The sequence below is a fragment of the Loxodonta africana genome, chromosome 6 (genome assembly GCF_030014295.1).
Source record: "Loxodonta africana isolate mLoxAfr1 chromosome 6, mLoxAfr1.hap2, whole genome shotgun sequence".
Lineage (NCBI taxonomy): Eukaryota > Metazoa > Chordata > Mammalia > Proboscidea > Elephantidae > Loxodonta > Loxodonta africana.
The window spans coordinates 69,223,970-69,240,822 of record NC_087347.1 but is presented as its reverse complement, the minus strand read 5'-3'; the positions used below and the strand labels follow the sequence as shown (position 1 = coordinate 69,240,822).

The 16,853-nt window shown below is 35.3% G+C and overlaps 1 protein-coding gene across 8 annotated transcripts in view; it reads left to right on the top strand.

The window, feature by feature from the left end:
* AGPS (alkylglycerone phosphate synthase) overlaps window positions 1-16,853 on the top strand; it is a 166,776-nt gene that overhangs the window by 75,946 nt on the left and 73,977 nt on the right. For all 8 annotated transcript variants that reach the window (XR_010322284.1, XR_010322285.1, XM_064286963.1 and 5 more), the window contains 2 exons: window positions 1,198-1,323; window positions 6,203-6,311. Coding sequence is in view for 6 of the 8 variants with exons in the window: in XM_064286963.1 (XP_064143033.1) it covers window positions 1,198-1,323; window positions 6,203-6,311 (235 nt within the window). In the remaining 2 variants the exon portion in view is untranslated. The remainder of the gene's footprint in view (window positions 1-1,197; window positions 1,324-6,202; window positions 6,312-16,853) is intronic.

Here is a 16,853-nt window from a genome sequence, read left to right as displayed (position 1 = left end):
GAAGAAATATAACAGTCTGATAATCTTCATTTTAACCTGTTTAGTCATATATTTAAGGTACTTACACCTGTGGGTGGTTATTAGCCTCTCATAAATAAATGTATTAAATATTTGGTGGAAAAAAAAATCCATTATGTAGCAATTGATACCTCTTTAAATCTTGTTCTTCTAGCAGAAAATTTAGAAAAGTTACATAATTTGCATTGCTGGAGTATGAAACCTGATAAATTATATTTAACTTAATGGGCTCTCAAATTTTGGATTACAACTGTCATACCATACTTTAATATACTGATACAAATATAGCTGATATATTCTACATCTCTGCTTGTCTTATTTGAAAAATAGAAATAGTTGCCTAACTGGACGACCATCAAAGCGGTCAACACAGATTGATGGACTTGAGTGCAGTAGAGAGTAGGTATGCAGATGGTGGTGCCTGTACGTTTGACACAAGATGGCTGAGTCTTAAAAATGATTTCAGTGAAATGGCTTTGGTGTTGTTTCAGCAAAGGGCATCCATTCAACCTCAGGTGCTGTGCAGATGGCAAAGCCAAGCTAATATAGAAAAATGAGAAACAAGTGACTATTTAATGTACTGGAATGCACGATCCGCATCACAAATAAATGATGGTATTACATGCAGGAAACCCAGCCAGATGGCTGTACATTAAAACACATGACTCCTTGAGAGAATTAAGTACAGGCAATTTACTCAGATTTTCTGCAGACCTGCTGCATATTATATTAGGGTAGGGAGAACAAGAGATTAAATGCTTTATTTATTGAAAGTGTTTAGGTGAAGTTGGCAGTTACTTAAGCATAATCTGATCTCTGTAAGTATTTAAATTGTCTTTTTATGGGGAAAAAAAGTAGAGACAGGGTGGCTGGCTTTAAAATAAAAAAATACAAGAAGTGAGACTGTCTGGCGAACCTTTAGAAACTATAGAACCTATACAACTATCTTTAACCCATATTTTTTAGTTTTATGAAGTCTCTCTACTAGGCAAAAGCTTAAAAAGTATCTTTTTTTTTGGACAAGTTTGGTAAGAGTATTTTTTTTGTCTATACAGGTTCTAATGAGTCCAAATACCAGTGATATATGGAAATTTTTTTAAATGGGAAAGGTTAATGTGTTGAGTGCTGTGTGAAGTGGGACCATTTTCACTAGTGAAATATTGCATTTTTGTTTTTCAGCTTAAGGAAAGTGGTTATTGTACAGGTCATGAACCAGATTCCCTGGAGTTCAGCACTGTGGGAGGATGGGTATCTACTCGGGCATCAGGCATGAAGAAGAATATCTATGGCAACATTGAAGACCTGGTAAATTTTTTAAATTGTTATGTAATAATTGATTAGTATATGGAGATTATTATAAAGTGATTAAATGACTTTAAAAATTAAGAATTGGATGGGTGGAGCTCTGAAAAAATATACCCCTTTTGATTAATGTTAAATATGTATAAACTAAAACCAGAAAACCAAACACATTACTGTCGAGTCAATTATGACTCATAGTGATCTTACAGGACTAAGTAGCACTGCCCCATAGGGTTTCCAAGTCTGTAGTCTTTACAGAAGCAGACTGCCACATCTTTCTCCTGCAGAGTGGCTGGTGGGTTCAAACCACCGACCTTTCGGTTAGCAACCAAGAGCTTAACCACTAGGGCTTCTTAAATATGTGTAAATATGTATAATAGACATGATTAAAAGAAGCAACTGTGGTCACTACTTAAGGTTGTCTCCGGTTGCTGAAAATCAACTCAATGGGCCTAACAACAGCTCTTCAGGTGACTAATATGTAAACTTTGTAATGTTTCACAATATTCGATTTATAAAATATATGTTACAAGCCTTTTAGACACTCAATCTTCGACTTACCAATAGTCCGTTTACTTATGTGATCTCATCATTGGTACTCTGTTGTCTAAGGATTCAATATTTGTTTTTCTGAAAAAAATTTTTTCTGTATAGAATTGAAGAGCCTGATTGATTCAAAGTGTTCTGCGCAGTAGCAGTATGATGCTTAATGTTTCATGTGCACTCCATTTTATTTTAGGTGATCTAGTACCAGTTCTCTGGGAGTTAGTGTGATAATAGTATAAATATGGGCAGCCTGGTTAGCAATTAGGTATTATTTGTTCCATTTGCAGCTTTTCTAATAATTAACCTTTTGACCTTGTGCAAATTGGTTTGCCTTTCTAAATCTAATATCCTTTTCTGTAAAAAAAAAAAAAAAGTTGCTCTCAAGTCAGTTTTGACTCAATGGTGACCGTATATGTGTGTCAGAGTAAAACTGTGTTCCATAGGCTTTTCAATGGCTGATTTTTCAGAAGTAGATTGCCAGGCCTTTCTTCTGAGATTCATCTAGGTGAGCTTGAACCTCCAATCTTTTGGTTAATAGTTGAGGACATTAACTGTTTGCACCACCCAGTGACTCCTTCTGTATAATGAGTAATAATATTCACTGCATGGAATTATGGAAAGGACATAAAATGAAAACTGTTACCAAGTCCCTGGTGTGTAGGAATTGCTTCATGGTCCTTGATGTTTTAATAATAGTTTAAGATAACTTTAATTTATGAAACTATTAAAGTGATGTTCCTAACATTATACCTGGAGCTGTTGAGCTTTGCTTTTCAGATTTAAAGTTTCAATATTTTCATCTTTATTATTGATAGGAATATAGAATCTTTAAATACATTGCTTCTTAATAGTTTAACACCCAGTCATTTAAGATTTTTAAGTGTCTGTATTCCTAACACTTATTGTTTACATTGTCTTGTTTGTTTTAATTAAGGACATTAAAAAATCACATTTTTCTTTTTAGAATTAAAATAATTTAAATTCAGTTTTAGAGGAGAATTTGATCCTTTTGCTATTGATTATTAAGATCTTTATCAGAGTTAGGTAACCATTGATAGACTGCTTCATTTAGTACTCCTAAAGCATGTAATTTATTTTAATCATTTTTGGGGAGAGATTTAAGAGCCACAAATTATAAACATAGATGTTAATGTACTTTTTTGCGTTAGTAATTATTTACCATATTTTATTTTTAACTTAAATTTCTTTTGCAATATATAGTTTCCTCTGAACTGACATTGTTTTTATAGAAACTTTATTAAAGTTGATACTCTTTATCTAAGTGGCTGCAGTGGAACTCATGAAAAGAAATTTAATCTTTTTGAGTATGCTAATATATTTCTCTAATCAATGTTAGTGCATATTTAGTTCAAGTATAGTAGGTAATGATGCTAGTACCTTATTTAACTGGTTTGAAAAAAAAGCTACAGGTAGTTGCATATTCTCAGTTTTTAATATAATCACCTGAACACTCAGAAGTTTTAGATGCTTTCTGTATACAGTGGGATAAACTTTAATTCTGGCCCCCGCTTGTTTTCAAGTTCATTTTAAGGAATGCTGTTAGAGTTGAACTGAAGTATTTCTTGGTTCAGTGACTATTCCTTCACTGAAGGATTATGTCAGCATTTCTGACTAAACTTTCTTATGCTGGTGCTGTAGAGCTAAAGCTCAGTGCCATTATCACCAATCCATTGCTACTATGAAAGATGCCTTGCCATACTTCCCCCTGTTAGAAAGCAAAAAAAAAAAAAAAAAACCAAAACTATAGTGATAAAATCAGACTAAATTCTGAACTTGAACAATTATAGTGAGCATTTAATTTTTTAAAATTTTCTGAAGAAAATGCTTCTGTTAAATCATAACTGTAATACAATTAAGAAATTAAAAATACTAATTTAAAAAATATGTGCTCATTACAGAAGTATAAAAAATTCAAGTATGCCATAAAACCAAAAAACCAAACCCAGCGCCATTGAGTTGATTCCAACTCATAGCGACCCTATAGGACAGAGTAGAACTGCCCCCTAGAGTTTCCAAGGAGCGCCTGGCGGATTCCAACTGCCGACCGTTTGGTTTGCAGCTGTAGCACTTAACCACTGCACCACCAGTGTTTCCAAGTATGCCATATGTACTAAATATATATAATCACTTCTAACACTTTTAACATGTTCATGTTCATCTTTCCATTCCCTTTTCTAGGCATACCCACAAACATATGTGTATATCTAGCTTTTAATACCAAAAATAGAATCATTCTGTATTTAATCTGCTTTTAAATTGTATGTTATCAATGTATAAATGAACATAGATTTGCACCATCATTTTGAAAGACTGCTTAATTATTTTACTGGTAATTATTGAGAAACAGAGTTTAATTCTCTTAGAATCCAGATTTCTGGGGTCCATGAAGTTGGGGTGACCCACCTAGGCCGTTGTCCTGAGATCTTCTTTTGAACCTTGAGCCTTGAGAAAACTGGTTTCCTAAAGTCACCTTTAAGTCAAACAATAGCCTAGTAAGGAACTTAGTAAAGACCATTTGCCTTAGGCATTGATCTCTTTTGAAGAATTACCTGTGCAGAAATTCTGAAGTCAGACTAGAAAGAAGCCAGCCGTATTTTAGGGTAAATTGTTACATAAACACTGTTCTGACCCCGTTCCGTGGCAGAGTTGATAACGTAGGGTGGAATCTTTGGAAGTTCTTTAATCGAAATGTTACTCCAATTTGCAAATCGTCTATTAAATGAGGAAACCCTGGTGGCATAGTGGTTAAGTACTACGGCTGCTAACCAAGAGGTCAGCAGTTCGAAACTGCCAGACGCTCCTTGGAAACTCTATGGGGCAGTTCTACTCTCTCCTATAGGGTTGCTATGAGTCAGAATCGACAGGTCGGCAGTGGGTTTTCTATTAAACGAAGTTCATTCACCTTCTTTAATTGGCTTAATATGATTTTTGTTTTGATATTATTAACAAAACAATTCTCTATTGATGAATATTTAAACTATTTTCCATTTCAGTTTACTGAAAACAAAGGGAAAATCCTCTGAACTAATTTCTTTGGCATACATCTTTAATTTCTTTGGATAAATTCCTGGAGTTTTCAATTGTTAGATCAAAAAGCTTATACATTTTGAAATCCTTGACAACCAAATTGCTCTATAGAAATTTTGTACCAGTTGACATCCCCACTAGTAGTGTGAGAATCTTTGTTTCACTGGAATTTTTTTTTTTTTTTGTCTTTTAATGTTGTATTTCTTTAATTGCTAGTGAATGTAAACTTTTAAAATGTGCTGATTGAATAATTTTTACTTCTCATTTTGTGAATTGATTATTGATGTTTTCTTGCCATTTCCTTTATTAGTGAATAGTTACTTATCTATCAAAAAAATTTCCAAAAGTGTGTTGCATTTTTACTCGTTTCTAATTGAGATCTCAGGAACTATTTTTGAGTGACACCACTTCCCCCGTATACTTATTTTCTCACCTGTGTGAGATATAGCTCATACATGTATCACACAGATCTCTCTTTTCCACCTCTTTAAGTGATTAACTGTATCTCCCTCTTCATCCCGATTTTGACCTGATCTTTAACTGTGCCATTCTTTTCACTATTTTCTACTAAGTGGGTAGAGTAAGGTTGAGGGTGGGGATGAGGCAAGAAAATTTTTTTCCTTAGAATTCTAATTATCTCAAGCAGTGCCCGGCATGAATAATGTTATTAGCTGCCTTTGAATCGGTCCCTGACTCACGGTGCCCCACTTGTTTAACAAAGTAGAACTGCTCCATAGGGTTTTCTTGCCTGTAATCTTCGTGGAAGCAGACTGCTAGAGTTTTCTTTCACGGAACCACTGGGTGGGTTTGAACTGCCAACGTTTTAGGTTAACAGCCAGTTGCAAACTACTTGTACTACCCAGGCTCCTGACATGAATGATAGTGTGCCATAAATATTGTTAAATAAATGTAAGAATGAATCTATTAAGATGTGATCATTGACTATTTCTTGGGTCCTTTAATTAATTCAATGCCATCTGGATAACCCTAGGTTAAATTTGGTTTAAAGAAATGTGTTGTTCAATTCTTAAGATGATGAATATACCTACACCAATTTAAAACAAGGTGTACAATTTTAGAATGATTTTCCCCCTTTTAAAGCTATATACTAAATTTACCTTTAAGAGTTACTAAAGGATATTAGAATTCTGAAGGGCGTCACAATTTATCACTTAATCCCATATTTTAAAAGTACTGTTTTACATAAATATGTATGTGTACATATACACACCTACACATAATTTATTGACAGATGTCTAGAATTTACATCATGTATTGTATTAAACAGGTGGTTCATATAAAAATGGTAACACCTAGAGGTATAATAGAAAAAAGCTGTCAAGGACCTCGTATGTCAACAGGCCCTGATATCCATCACTTCATCATGGGATCTGAAGGTAAATATAACTGCAAATTTATTACGAAAAAAAAAAAAAAAAACCAACAAGTTAGTGACTCAGTTTTGTGAAAGCCTGTGATATTGTGATATCAGATCTTTGGAAGAAAGACATGTTTTATATATTTAAGGAATGATTTTTTTTTTTAAGTCCAGTGTTTTAACTTGGTACTTCATTAAGTTTTTAATCATGAGAATGTCTTATTAAATATCCTTACATTTTGCTTTTCTGTATTTCTAGAAACAGCTTGGTCTTTTTGTTTTTATTTAATTTTCCTTTTAGAGTTTTTAATCAATAATTTTATGAAGGGTAATTGTTAAGAGTGTAAATGGTTTGTTTTAACATATTATAGTATTTTTTAATCGTGTCAGAATTATCAGGGGAAAGGACTAATAAAACATTGTCTTATAGTCCTGTTTGTCTATAGTTATATCTTCTGTTATTTACTATTTGATTTTTAAAGGAAAATCGGAATTTAAAACTCCGTTGACTCATCTATTTTTTAAACTTCTGTTGTTTTTTAAAATTTTCACTACTCAAGTAGTATCTTTGCTTATTTAATGCTGAGTAGACTAGAATATAGTTTTTCACATCTCATCCAAAACATTTAATTTTTTAAAAATTTACGTTTTTATTTTTTCGTAATTTACATTTAATGATCTATACAGATCAGAAAAAGATTAACCTTTTTTCTTCTGTTTTGCAAAGTAACTGATATAGGCACTGTGAATTACAATGATAAGATGAAGATGGACTTATTTTTCAGTGTTTAGAATGGTAGAGAACTCAAATTAAAGCAAGAAACTGTTTCTAAACTATCAGTGGAACTCACTATTCAGAAAATGGTACAAGCTGAAAAAAGAGATAGATTCAGGAAACAGCTATAATAATGGATAAAAGATAAATTATAATGAGCTAGGATGTTAGGGCATACATTTTACCTTTGGCAGTGACATCAAGGAAGGAAAAAAACTCTCTCTTAGTGAGACTTAGGATAGCTTAGATTTTTTTCATGATATTCGATGGAAAACTTTTGTCAGGTTATCTCACCAACTTACTCTTATTCCTTTTCTGATCAGCATACTCTTATATGAAAAAACAGCTATATTTTTAACAAAAAAAATACGCTTAAAATAACATAGTTCTTTAATATATATTATTCTGGAACTTCTTGTACTAATGTATCATCTAAAAGGTAACTAAAAGAATATAACTTTTTACCATCAAAGGTTAAGTGGAATAGCAAGTATGTGCTAAAACTGAATTATTAAGTATACTATTGATATATAATAGAGTTGGAGTCAACTCTATAAATATAAATTATCTTTTCAAGTAACCTCATCAAAAATATTTTTTTCTCCCATAATTTAGCATTTTTAAAGCTCTGGTTGCTAGGTACGATGCTGGTAATGATGGATCATTTTAATACAGTAGGATCAATTCTGTGACAGAAGTAAATGCAGGAGAAATGTAAACGAAATCACGTAGGTGGGTGCTTAAGAAGCTTTCCCCAGGGAGGCCATGCCTACAGTGAGCCTTGAAGGTTGATAAGCTGAAAATAACTCCTGTAGAATTGAGGAAAGGTGGGGAGGGAATTGCCCCATGCATGTAGGCTTAGAAGTGAGAAAAAACATGTGTGCCTCAGGAAGTTGCCAGTTTTTCAGTGTAACTAGAACATAAAGTTCAATTGTGTATGGGGGGATGAGCTCTAGGTAAGGGTTCAAGGTGGCTGGAGAAATAGCTTGGGGTTTTCACGGCTTTTACAACAGCTTTTATTTAAAAGACTGGAATACCTCTCTCAGTAGTAAATTATTGTATGAATTTAAGGAAAGCGAACTTATAATAATAAAGTAAACAAAAAGATAAAGGAAATATGCTTGATAAAAAATAGTTATATACTAGGCCACATTAACCTGTTGCTGTTGAGTGGTTAAGCGCTCGCCTGCCAACTGAGAGGTCGGTGGTTCTAGTCCACCAGCCCACTCTGGGAGAGAACGATGTGGCAGTCTGCTTCCATAAAGATTACAGCCTTGAAAACCCTATGGGGTAGTTTTACTCTGTCCTATAGGGTCGCTATGAGTTGAAATAGACTCTACGGCAACAATTTTAACGGGTTTAAGTAATAACCTGCTGCTGTTAAATGTGAATCATAAACTTTTTCCCCACACTTTAAAAAAAATTATTTTCATATAAATCATTTGATGACAACCTTGAAAGTATTAACATCATAAAACTTATTTCTTCCATATCCCACTAAGTTCACTCATGACTGACCGTGTTAAGTTTAATGTTTTTGTCTGTTTTGCATTATTAATTTTTCATAATAATTTTTTCAATAAGCAGCTTCCTCCTATTTTTAGATGCTATAACATGATCAGTATAATGAAAATTATAATAAACATACTAGGAAAAAAATACATTTTTTTCCTAGTATGTAGAATTTATTAATAACTTAAAATGATTTGCTTGTTTATTTAAAAAACAGTTAAAAGTACATTTTTCTTTTTCAACCCACACATATATCAAGGGCTTTAGTCTTTGCTCTACAACTAAGTATATTGAAATGCTCACCATCGGTCATTTCGTGAACTTTTATCAGTTATCTTTCATATACTCATCCTTTAGTAGGTTCCTCAGGAAAGACATATTTGTATTATCTCCTGAGTTCTGGAATGTTGTGTTTGTCTGTGGGGTTGAAACTTGAAGGACAGCTTGGATGGATACAATATCTTCGGATTAAACACTTAATTTTTTTTTATGTTTCTTGAAAATGCTGCTGCACCGTTGCCTTGGATTTGAACATTCTTCTACGGAATCTGATGCTAGCCTGATTCTCTTGCCTTTGTAGGTTGTTTGGTATTTTTTTTCCTGGGCCCTGAGAATTCTTTATCATTAAAGCCTAATCATTTTACTAGGTATGTCTTAGAGTTGATTGTTCTGTCAGTTTGCACCAGTACCTGGTGAACTCTTTCTATGTGTAAATTCAGATGGTCTTTTATTTTGCAAAGCTTTCTTGGATTGTAGCGTTAAATGTCCAGGTTTTTCTCACTGTTTTAATTTTTCTGTTTCAAGGACACCAATTACACACATATTTGACTTCCTTTGCCTGTCTTCCATCCCAAAAAACCCATATCAACCACCTTTTCTCTGATTCTTTATCTCTGACTTTTTTCTTTATTTCAGTTTTATTCCCTTGATTATTTTCCTCCTTTTCTTCAGTGCCCTTATTAAGTTTTCATCTGAAGCTATTCTTCTTTGGGTACCTCGTAACTTTGCCTTCATTTTCTCTTTTGTCTTTTTTGCTTTTCTATTTCCTTTCTGAGTTTGGTCATCTTGTTTCATTTCTTCTTGTTTTTTGTCCATTTCTGTTTTTAGTATTTGTATTTCTGATTTTGGTTGTTTTTCTCTATCCCCAAATGCTTGTTTGAGGATATTTAATTCAATTTAAAATGTGTTATGTTTTTCTTCAAATCATGGTTGGTTTTCTAAGGGACCCATTTTATCAGCAGAAAAGCTTGTATTTGCATTTTCTGACTTCGCAGTAGTTTTTTTAAAAAAATGGATTTGGTTTTCTTTTTCCATTCCTATTTGTTACTTGGAAAGGGTTCCTAGTATGAGAGTGCCCTTTTCTGTTACTTCTTCCCTCTTCTGTGCTATTTGTTTTATGAATGGTAGTATTTTTGGTGGGGGGAGGGATGGCAGGTCTTGTTATTTTTCATTTTTACAAATCCTTTAATATCTCTGTTTTGTTTCATTCTTTCCTTTTACAGCTTTGTTTCCAAAAGGTACCACTTCTTCTATATATGTGATAATCCCCTGAAGCAGTGCTTCTCCAAGGCTGCCATTTCTGGTTCCACTTATTTTCAAGCCCCTTCTTGTAGTCAGCACTATGAAGTATTAAGTCCTGTACAGTATTTTGGCATTTATTGTTGCACTTTCACTTTCTGGGTATGATTTTTGTCTGTGCTCCCACCAACTCCTCTCCTACCCTCTCTTTTTTCTTATGGAATCTTTTAGGCTTCCCCTTACCCATTTTCCACCCTTACAGATTTGCAGCATTTGGAAAGCTATAGGAAGTGTGTTAGAATTTTTTCTTTTTCTCTCTCCTTACAGGTAATTTGGAGGTTGCAGTGTTTTTTTGTCTCCTTTTAATACTGAAGGTATAGGTTCTGTATTGTTTTATTTGTTCTCCTTGTTGATTTTTGTGTTTTCTTTGAGGGGTGGGGAAAAGTCAAGGAAGGGAGGAAATTCAGCATCAGATAATTGCCATTCTTCTCTGAAATCACTTGAAAATATATTTTCAGATTATGTAACATTTTATTCGCTACTTGCATGTTATGTCAAAAATTGAAGCCCTCAATTTTCTTTGAGAACAAATGTTATATTTGAAAACTGTAAAACAGAAAATTCTTGAATTTATTGCAATATAAAACAGAAAGAAAAGTAAATGATGTAAAAGTATCCATTTATGATATGTCATTGCTGTATATTTATTTATAAACAGTTATATAAAGTAGATATAAAATATTGGTATAATGTACATATAATTGAGTGGTAAGTAATCTGAGTAGTTTTGTGTCATTCACCCAGCAAAATCTTCCCGGAGCAAAAGAATTAAATGTAATAAAACCCTGCAGAAATGGGCCTTTTGATGAAGTTAATTTATGAGTGGTGTAATTTGAATATAAGTCTGAATGGAAGCTGTCTCCTGTCAGACTGCCTTTAGGACCTGAATGGATTTTGGTTTTACAGTAGGACCCCTAGAACTCTCAGTTGGCTAGTTGCACAGAGTCACCTTGGCCATTTCATTTACCTTGAAATAATGCAGTATCTCATTTTATACTACTGATTTTTTTTTAAACCTCACTTTCAGTATTATGAGAGAAGCACTGGTGGCACAGTGGTTAAGCGCTCAGCTGCTAATCAAAAAGCCGATAGTTGGAACCCACCAGCCGCTCCATGGAAGAAAGCTGTGGCAGTCTGCTTTTGTAAAGATTACAGCCTTGGAAGCCTCATGGGTCAGTTCGACTCTCTCCTATAGGGTCGCAATGAGTCGGAATTGACTCAGTAGCAATGTTTTTTTTTTTTTTTTTTGGTTTTACAGCATTAATGGTGGGTTATGCTACTTTCGAGTGCTTACATTGTACATAAGAGGTGTTAAACTCCCCCCACAAAAAAAAACCAAACCCACTGCCATCGGATGATTCCATTCATAGTGACCCTATAGGACAGAGTAGAACTGTCTCATAGGGTTTCCATGGAGCAGCTGGTGGATTCAAACTGCCCACCTTTTGGTTAGCAGCTGAGCTGTTAATCACTGCGCCACCAGGGCTCCACGTGTATAAAAATTTAAAGCACGTGTATAAAAATTTAAATGTCCCCTTCTCACTAGTACCTTAGAATTTTGACATAGAATGAGAATTTTTAGAAAAGCTTGCTAATGTAGGGATATACATTTTTAAATTAGTGGTTGAATAGGTAATAACATGTGCGTGTATGAAATACAAACATGTACAAAATTAAAAAGACTCACGAGAATGTATAGGGAAAAGTCTGCCTTCTATCCCTGTCTTCTGGGCATCCTTCCAACCGCCCCCGCCACCTAGAGTCAACAGTACTGCTGTATATAAGCATATATGTGTATACTGTAAAAAAAAAAAAAAAAAGTTTACTACTTTTAGCTTTTCACTTAATTATGTAGTGCTTGTTTGTTTAGTGTAGTTGTATTATTTTAGTGAAATCTGTTTACCACCCCCTGCAGTGTTAACCCTCTGATGTTTCTCCTCAGGGATTGCAGTCTTGGATATGCCCGGTCATTTTGGGATGCCGTTGATTTTGGTGGGGGTGTCTTTGTCTCTTTTCCAATTATGCCCAAAAGTTAATCACCACTAATTGCAGTCTGATTGCTTCATTGTTTTCCACAATGCTCTAGGCATAAATTGCTCAACATACTAATATAACCAAATTCAGCCTTCTTAAAAGGGTGCTGCTAACCAAAAGGTTGGAGGTTCGAGTACACCCACAGGCACCTCGGAAGAAAGGCCTGAGGATCTTCTTCTGAAAACCAGCCTCCAAAAACCCTGTGGAGCACATTTCTACTCTTTTATATGTGTGTTTTTTTTTTTTTTTTAAATTATGCTTTAAGTGAAAGCTTACAAATAAGTCAGTCTCTCATGTAAAAATTTATATACACCTTACTGTATACTCCTAGTTGCTCTCCCCCTAATGAGACAGCATACTCCTTCTCCCCACTGTCTGTTTTCGTGTCCATTTGGCTAGCTTCTGAACCCCTCCGCCCACTCATCTCCCCTCCAGACAGGAGCTGCCCACACTCTCATGTCTACTTGATCCAAGAAGCTCTCTCCTCACCAGTATCATTTTCTGTCCTGTAGTCCAATCTAATCCCTGCCTGAAGAGTTGGCTTTGGCAATGTTTCCTGTCTTGGGCTAACAGATGGTCTGGGGACCATGACCTCCGTGGTCCTTCTAGTCTCAGACCATTAAGTGTGGTCTTTTTATGAGAATTTGGGATCTGCATCCCACTTCTCTCCTGTTCCTGTTCCCTGTCAGGGCAGTCACTGGTTGTAGCCAGGCACCATGTAGTTCTTCTGGTCTCAGGCTGATGTAGTCTCCGACTTATGTGGCCCTTTCTGTCTCTTGGGCTCATAATTACCTTGTATCTTTGGTGTTCTTCATTCTGCTTTGCTCCAGGTGGGTTGAGACCAATTGATGCATCTTAGGTGGCTGCTTGGTGTAGTGTTTAAGACTCCAGATGCCATTCTCCGAAGTGGGACGCAGAATGTTTTCTTAATAGATTTTATTATGCCGATTGACCTAGATGTCCCCTGCAACCATGGTGCCCAAACCCCCACCCCTGCTGCACTGGCCTTCGAAGCGTTCAGTTTATTCAGGAAACTGTTTTTGGTTTAGTCCAGTTGTGCTGACCTCTCCTGTATTGTGTGTTGTCTTTCCCTTCACCTGAAATAGTTCTTGTCTACTGTCTAATTAGTGAATACCCTTCTGTCTCCCTCACCACTATCATAACCATCAAAGAATATTTTCTTCTCTGTTTAAACTTTTCTCGAGTTCTTACAATAGTGGTCTCATACAATATTTGTCCGTTTGCAGTTGACTACTTGCATTCAGCATAATGCGTTCCAGATTCTTCCATGTTGTGAAATGTTTCCCGGATTCATCATCATTTTTTATCGATGTGTAGAATTCCATTGTGTGAATATACCATAATTTATTTATCCATTGATGGGCACCTTGGTTGCTTTCATCTTTTTGCTCTTGTCAGCAGTGCTGCAGTGAACGTGGATGTGCATATATCTGTTTGTGTAAAGGCTCTTATTTCTCTAGGATATATTCCAAGGAGTGGGATTGCAGGACCGTGCGATAGTTCTATTTCTAGCTTTTTAAAGAAGCAGCAAATCGATTTCCAAAGTGGTTGTACCATTTGACATTCCCACCAGCAGTGTAGAAGTGTTCCAGTCTCTCTACAACCTCTCCAACATTTATTATTTTGTGTTTTTTGGATTAATGCCAGCCTTGTTGGAGTGAGATGAAATCTCATTGTAGTTTTGATTTGCGTTTCTCTAATGGCTAATGATCGTGAACGTTTCCTCATGTATCTGTTAGCTACCTGGATGTCTTCTTTAGTGAAGTGTCTATTCATATCTTTTGCCCATTTTTTAATTGGGTTATTTGTCTTTTTGTAATTGAGTTTTTGCAGTATCATGTAAATTTTAGAGATCAGATGCTGATCGGAAATGTCATAGCTGAAAATTTTTCCCAGGCTGTAGGTAATCTTTTTACTCTCTTGGTGAAGTCTTTGGATGAGCATAGGTGTTGATTTTTAGGAGCTCCCAGTTATCTAGTTTCTCTTCTGGTGTTTGTGCATTGTTAGTAATGTTTTTTTATACTGTTTATGCCATGTATTAGGGCCCCTAGCATTGTCCTTATTTTTTCTTCCATGGTCTTCATCATTTTAGATTTCATATTTAGGTCTTTGAGTTCACTTTTGTGCATGGTGTGAGGTATGGGTTGTGTTTCATTTTTTTTGCAGATGGATATCCTGTTATGCCAGCGCCATTTGTTAAACACACTGTCTTTTCCCGATTTAACTAACTTTGGGCCTTTGTCAAATATCAAATGTTCATATGTGGATGGATTTATATCTGGATTCTCAATTCTGTTCCATTGGTCTATGTATCTGTTGTTGTACCAGTACCAAGCTGTTTTGACTACTGTGGCGGTATAATAGGTCCTGAAATCTGGTAGAGTGAGGCCTCCCACTTTGTTCTTCTTTTTCAGTAATGCTTTTTTTATCTGGGGCCTCTTTCCCTTCCATATGAAGTTGGTGATTTGTTTCTCCATCTCCTTAAAGAATGTTGTTGGAATTTGGATCAGAATTGCATTGTATCTATAGATGGCTTTTGGTAGAATAGACGTTTTTACAACGTTAAGTCTTCCTATCCATGAGCAAGGTATGTTTTTCCACTTATGTAGGTCTCTCTTGGTTTCTCGCAGTAGTGTCTTGTAGTTTTCTTTGTATAGGTCTTTTACATCTCTGGTAACATTTATTCCTGAGTATTTTATCTTCTTGGGGGCTACTGTAAATGGTATTGATTTGGTGATTTCCTCTTCGATGTTCTTTTTGTTGGTATAGAGGAATCCAATGGATTTTTGTGTGTTTATCTTGTATCCTGATCCTCTGCTAAACTCTTCTATTAGTTTCAGTAGTTTTCTTGAGGATTCTTTAGGGTTTTCTGTGTATAAGATCATGTCATCTGCAAATAGAGGTACTTTTACTTTTTCCTTGCCAATCTAGATGCCCTTTATTTCTTCATCTAGCCTAATTTCTCTGGCTAGGACCTCCAGCACAATGTTGAATAAGAGCAGTGATAAAGGGCATCCTTGTCTGGTTCCCGATCTCAAGGGGAATGCTTTCAGACTCTCTCGATTTAGGATGATGTTGGCTGTTGGTTTTGTATACATGCCCTTTATTCTGTTGAGGAATTTTCTTTATAGTCCTATTTTGGTGAGAGTTTTTATCATGAATGGGTGTTGAACTTTTTCAAATGCCGTTTCTGCATCAATTGATATGATCATGTGGTTCTTGTCTTTTGTTTTATTTATATGATGGATTACATTAATTGTTTTTCTAATGTTGAACCATCCCTGCATACCTGGTATGAATCCCCCTTGATCATGGTGAATTATTTTTTTGATATGTTGTTGATTCTATTGGCTACAATTTTGTTGAGGATTTTTATATCTAAGTTCATGAGGAATATAGGTCTGTAATTTTCTTTTTTGTGGTGTCTTTACCTGGTTTTGGTATCAGGGATATGCTGGCTTCATAGAATGAGTTTGGGAGTATTCAGTCCTTATCTATGCTCTGAAATACCTTTAGTAGTAATGGGTTAATTCTTCTCTGAAAATTTGGTAGAATCCTGCAGTGAAGCTGTCCGGGTGACTTTCTTTTAAGATCTGCCTTTTGTTCAGTGAGCACTTGGATAGATAGCTTCTCATCTTTCACGATATCAGGGAAGTTTTCTGGCAACAAATCTTCAACAATTCTCTTTGTATTTTCTGTTATCCCTTCCAGTTTTGGTACTCCAGTCACTCGTAGGTTATTTCTCTTGATAGAGTCCCACATAATTTTTAGGGTTTATTCATTTTTTAAAAATTCTTTTGTCTCATTTTTCTTCAGATGTATCGGTGCCAAGTGTTTTGTCTTCAGTCTCACTAATTCTGTCTTCCGTGTCCACAGTTCTGCTCCTTGGACTTTCTATTGAGTTGTCTAATTCTGTAATTTTATTGTTAATCTTCTGAATTTCTGATTGCAACCTCTCTGTGAATTCTTGCAGCTTATTAAATTTTTCATTATGTTTGTGAAAAACCTTATTAATTTCTTCACCTGCTTTATCTGTGTGTTCCTTGGCTTGTTCACGTATTGCCCGATCTCCTTCCTGATGTCTTGAAGAGCTCTGTATATTGATCTTTTGTATTCTCCATCTGGTAATTCCAGGAAGGTACCTTCATCCAGACGATCCCTTTATTCTTTGTTTTGAAAGCTTGTTGAAGTGATCATGGTCTACTTCTTTATGTGATTTGATATTGACGGTTGTTTCTGAGCCATCTATAATTTATTGTATTAGGTTTCTTTATGTTTGCTTACTGTATCCTGGCTTCTTGCTTTATTTTGTTTTGATATGCCCAAATAGGTTTCTTGAGTGAGCTAGCTTGATTGTTTTTGCCTTCGCAGCTCTAATGTCCTATCACCAGATGGCTAGAGCTGTTATCAGGCATATGAGCCTAGGAGTCCGTTCACTTTTCTTGTATGGATTTGACTCAGGTGTCCAGGTAGTTGGTTATCAAGTGTGTGGTACAGGCTCTTCCCTAAAGTCTTAGAGGGGAGGGGTGTGTGGTGTAGGTACTGGTATCTGGTTGCAGCAGGGGGTCATGCTCTGTATAAAGCAGGGAGATGACAACTGTCCTCCAAGTGTCTGTGGAAAGCACATGCCTGTTCCCTAGA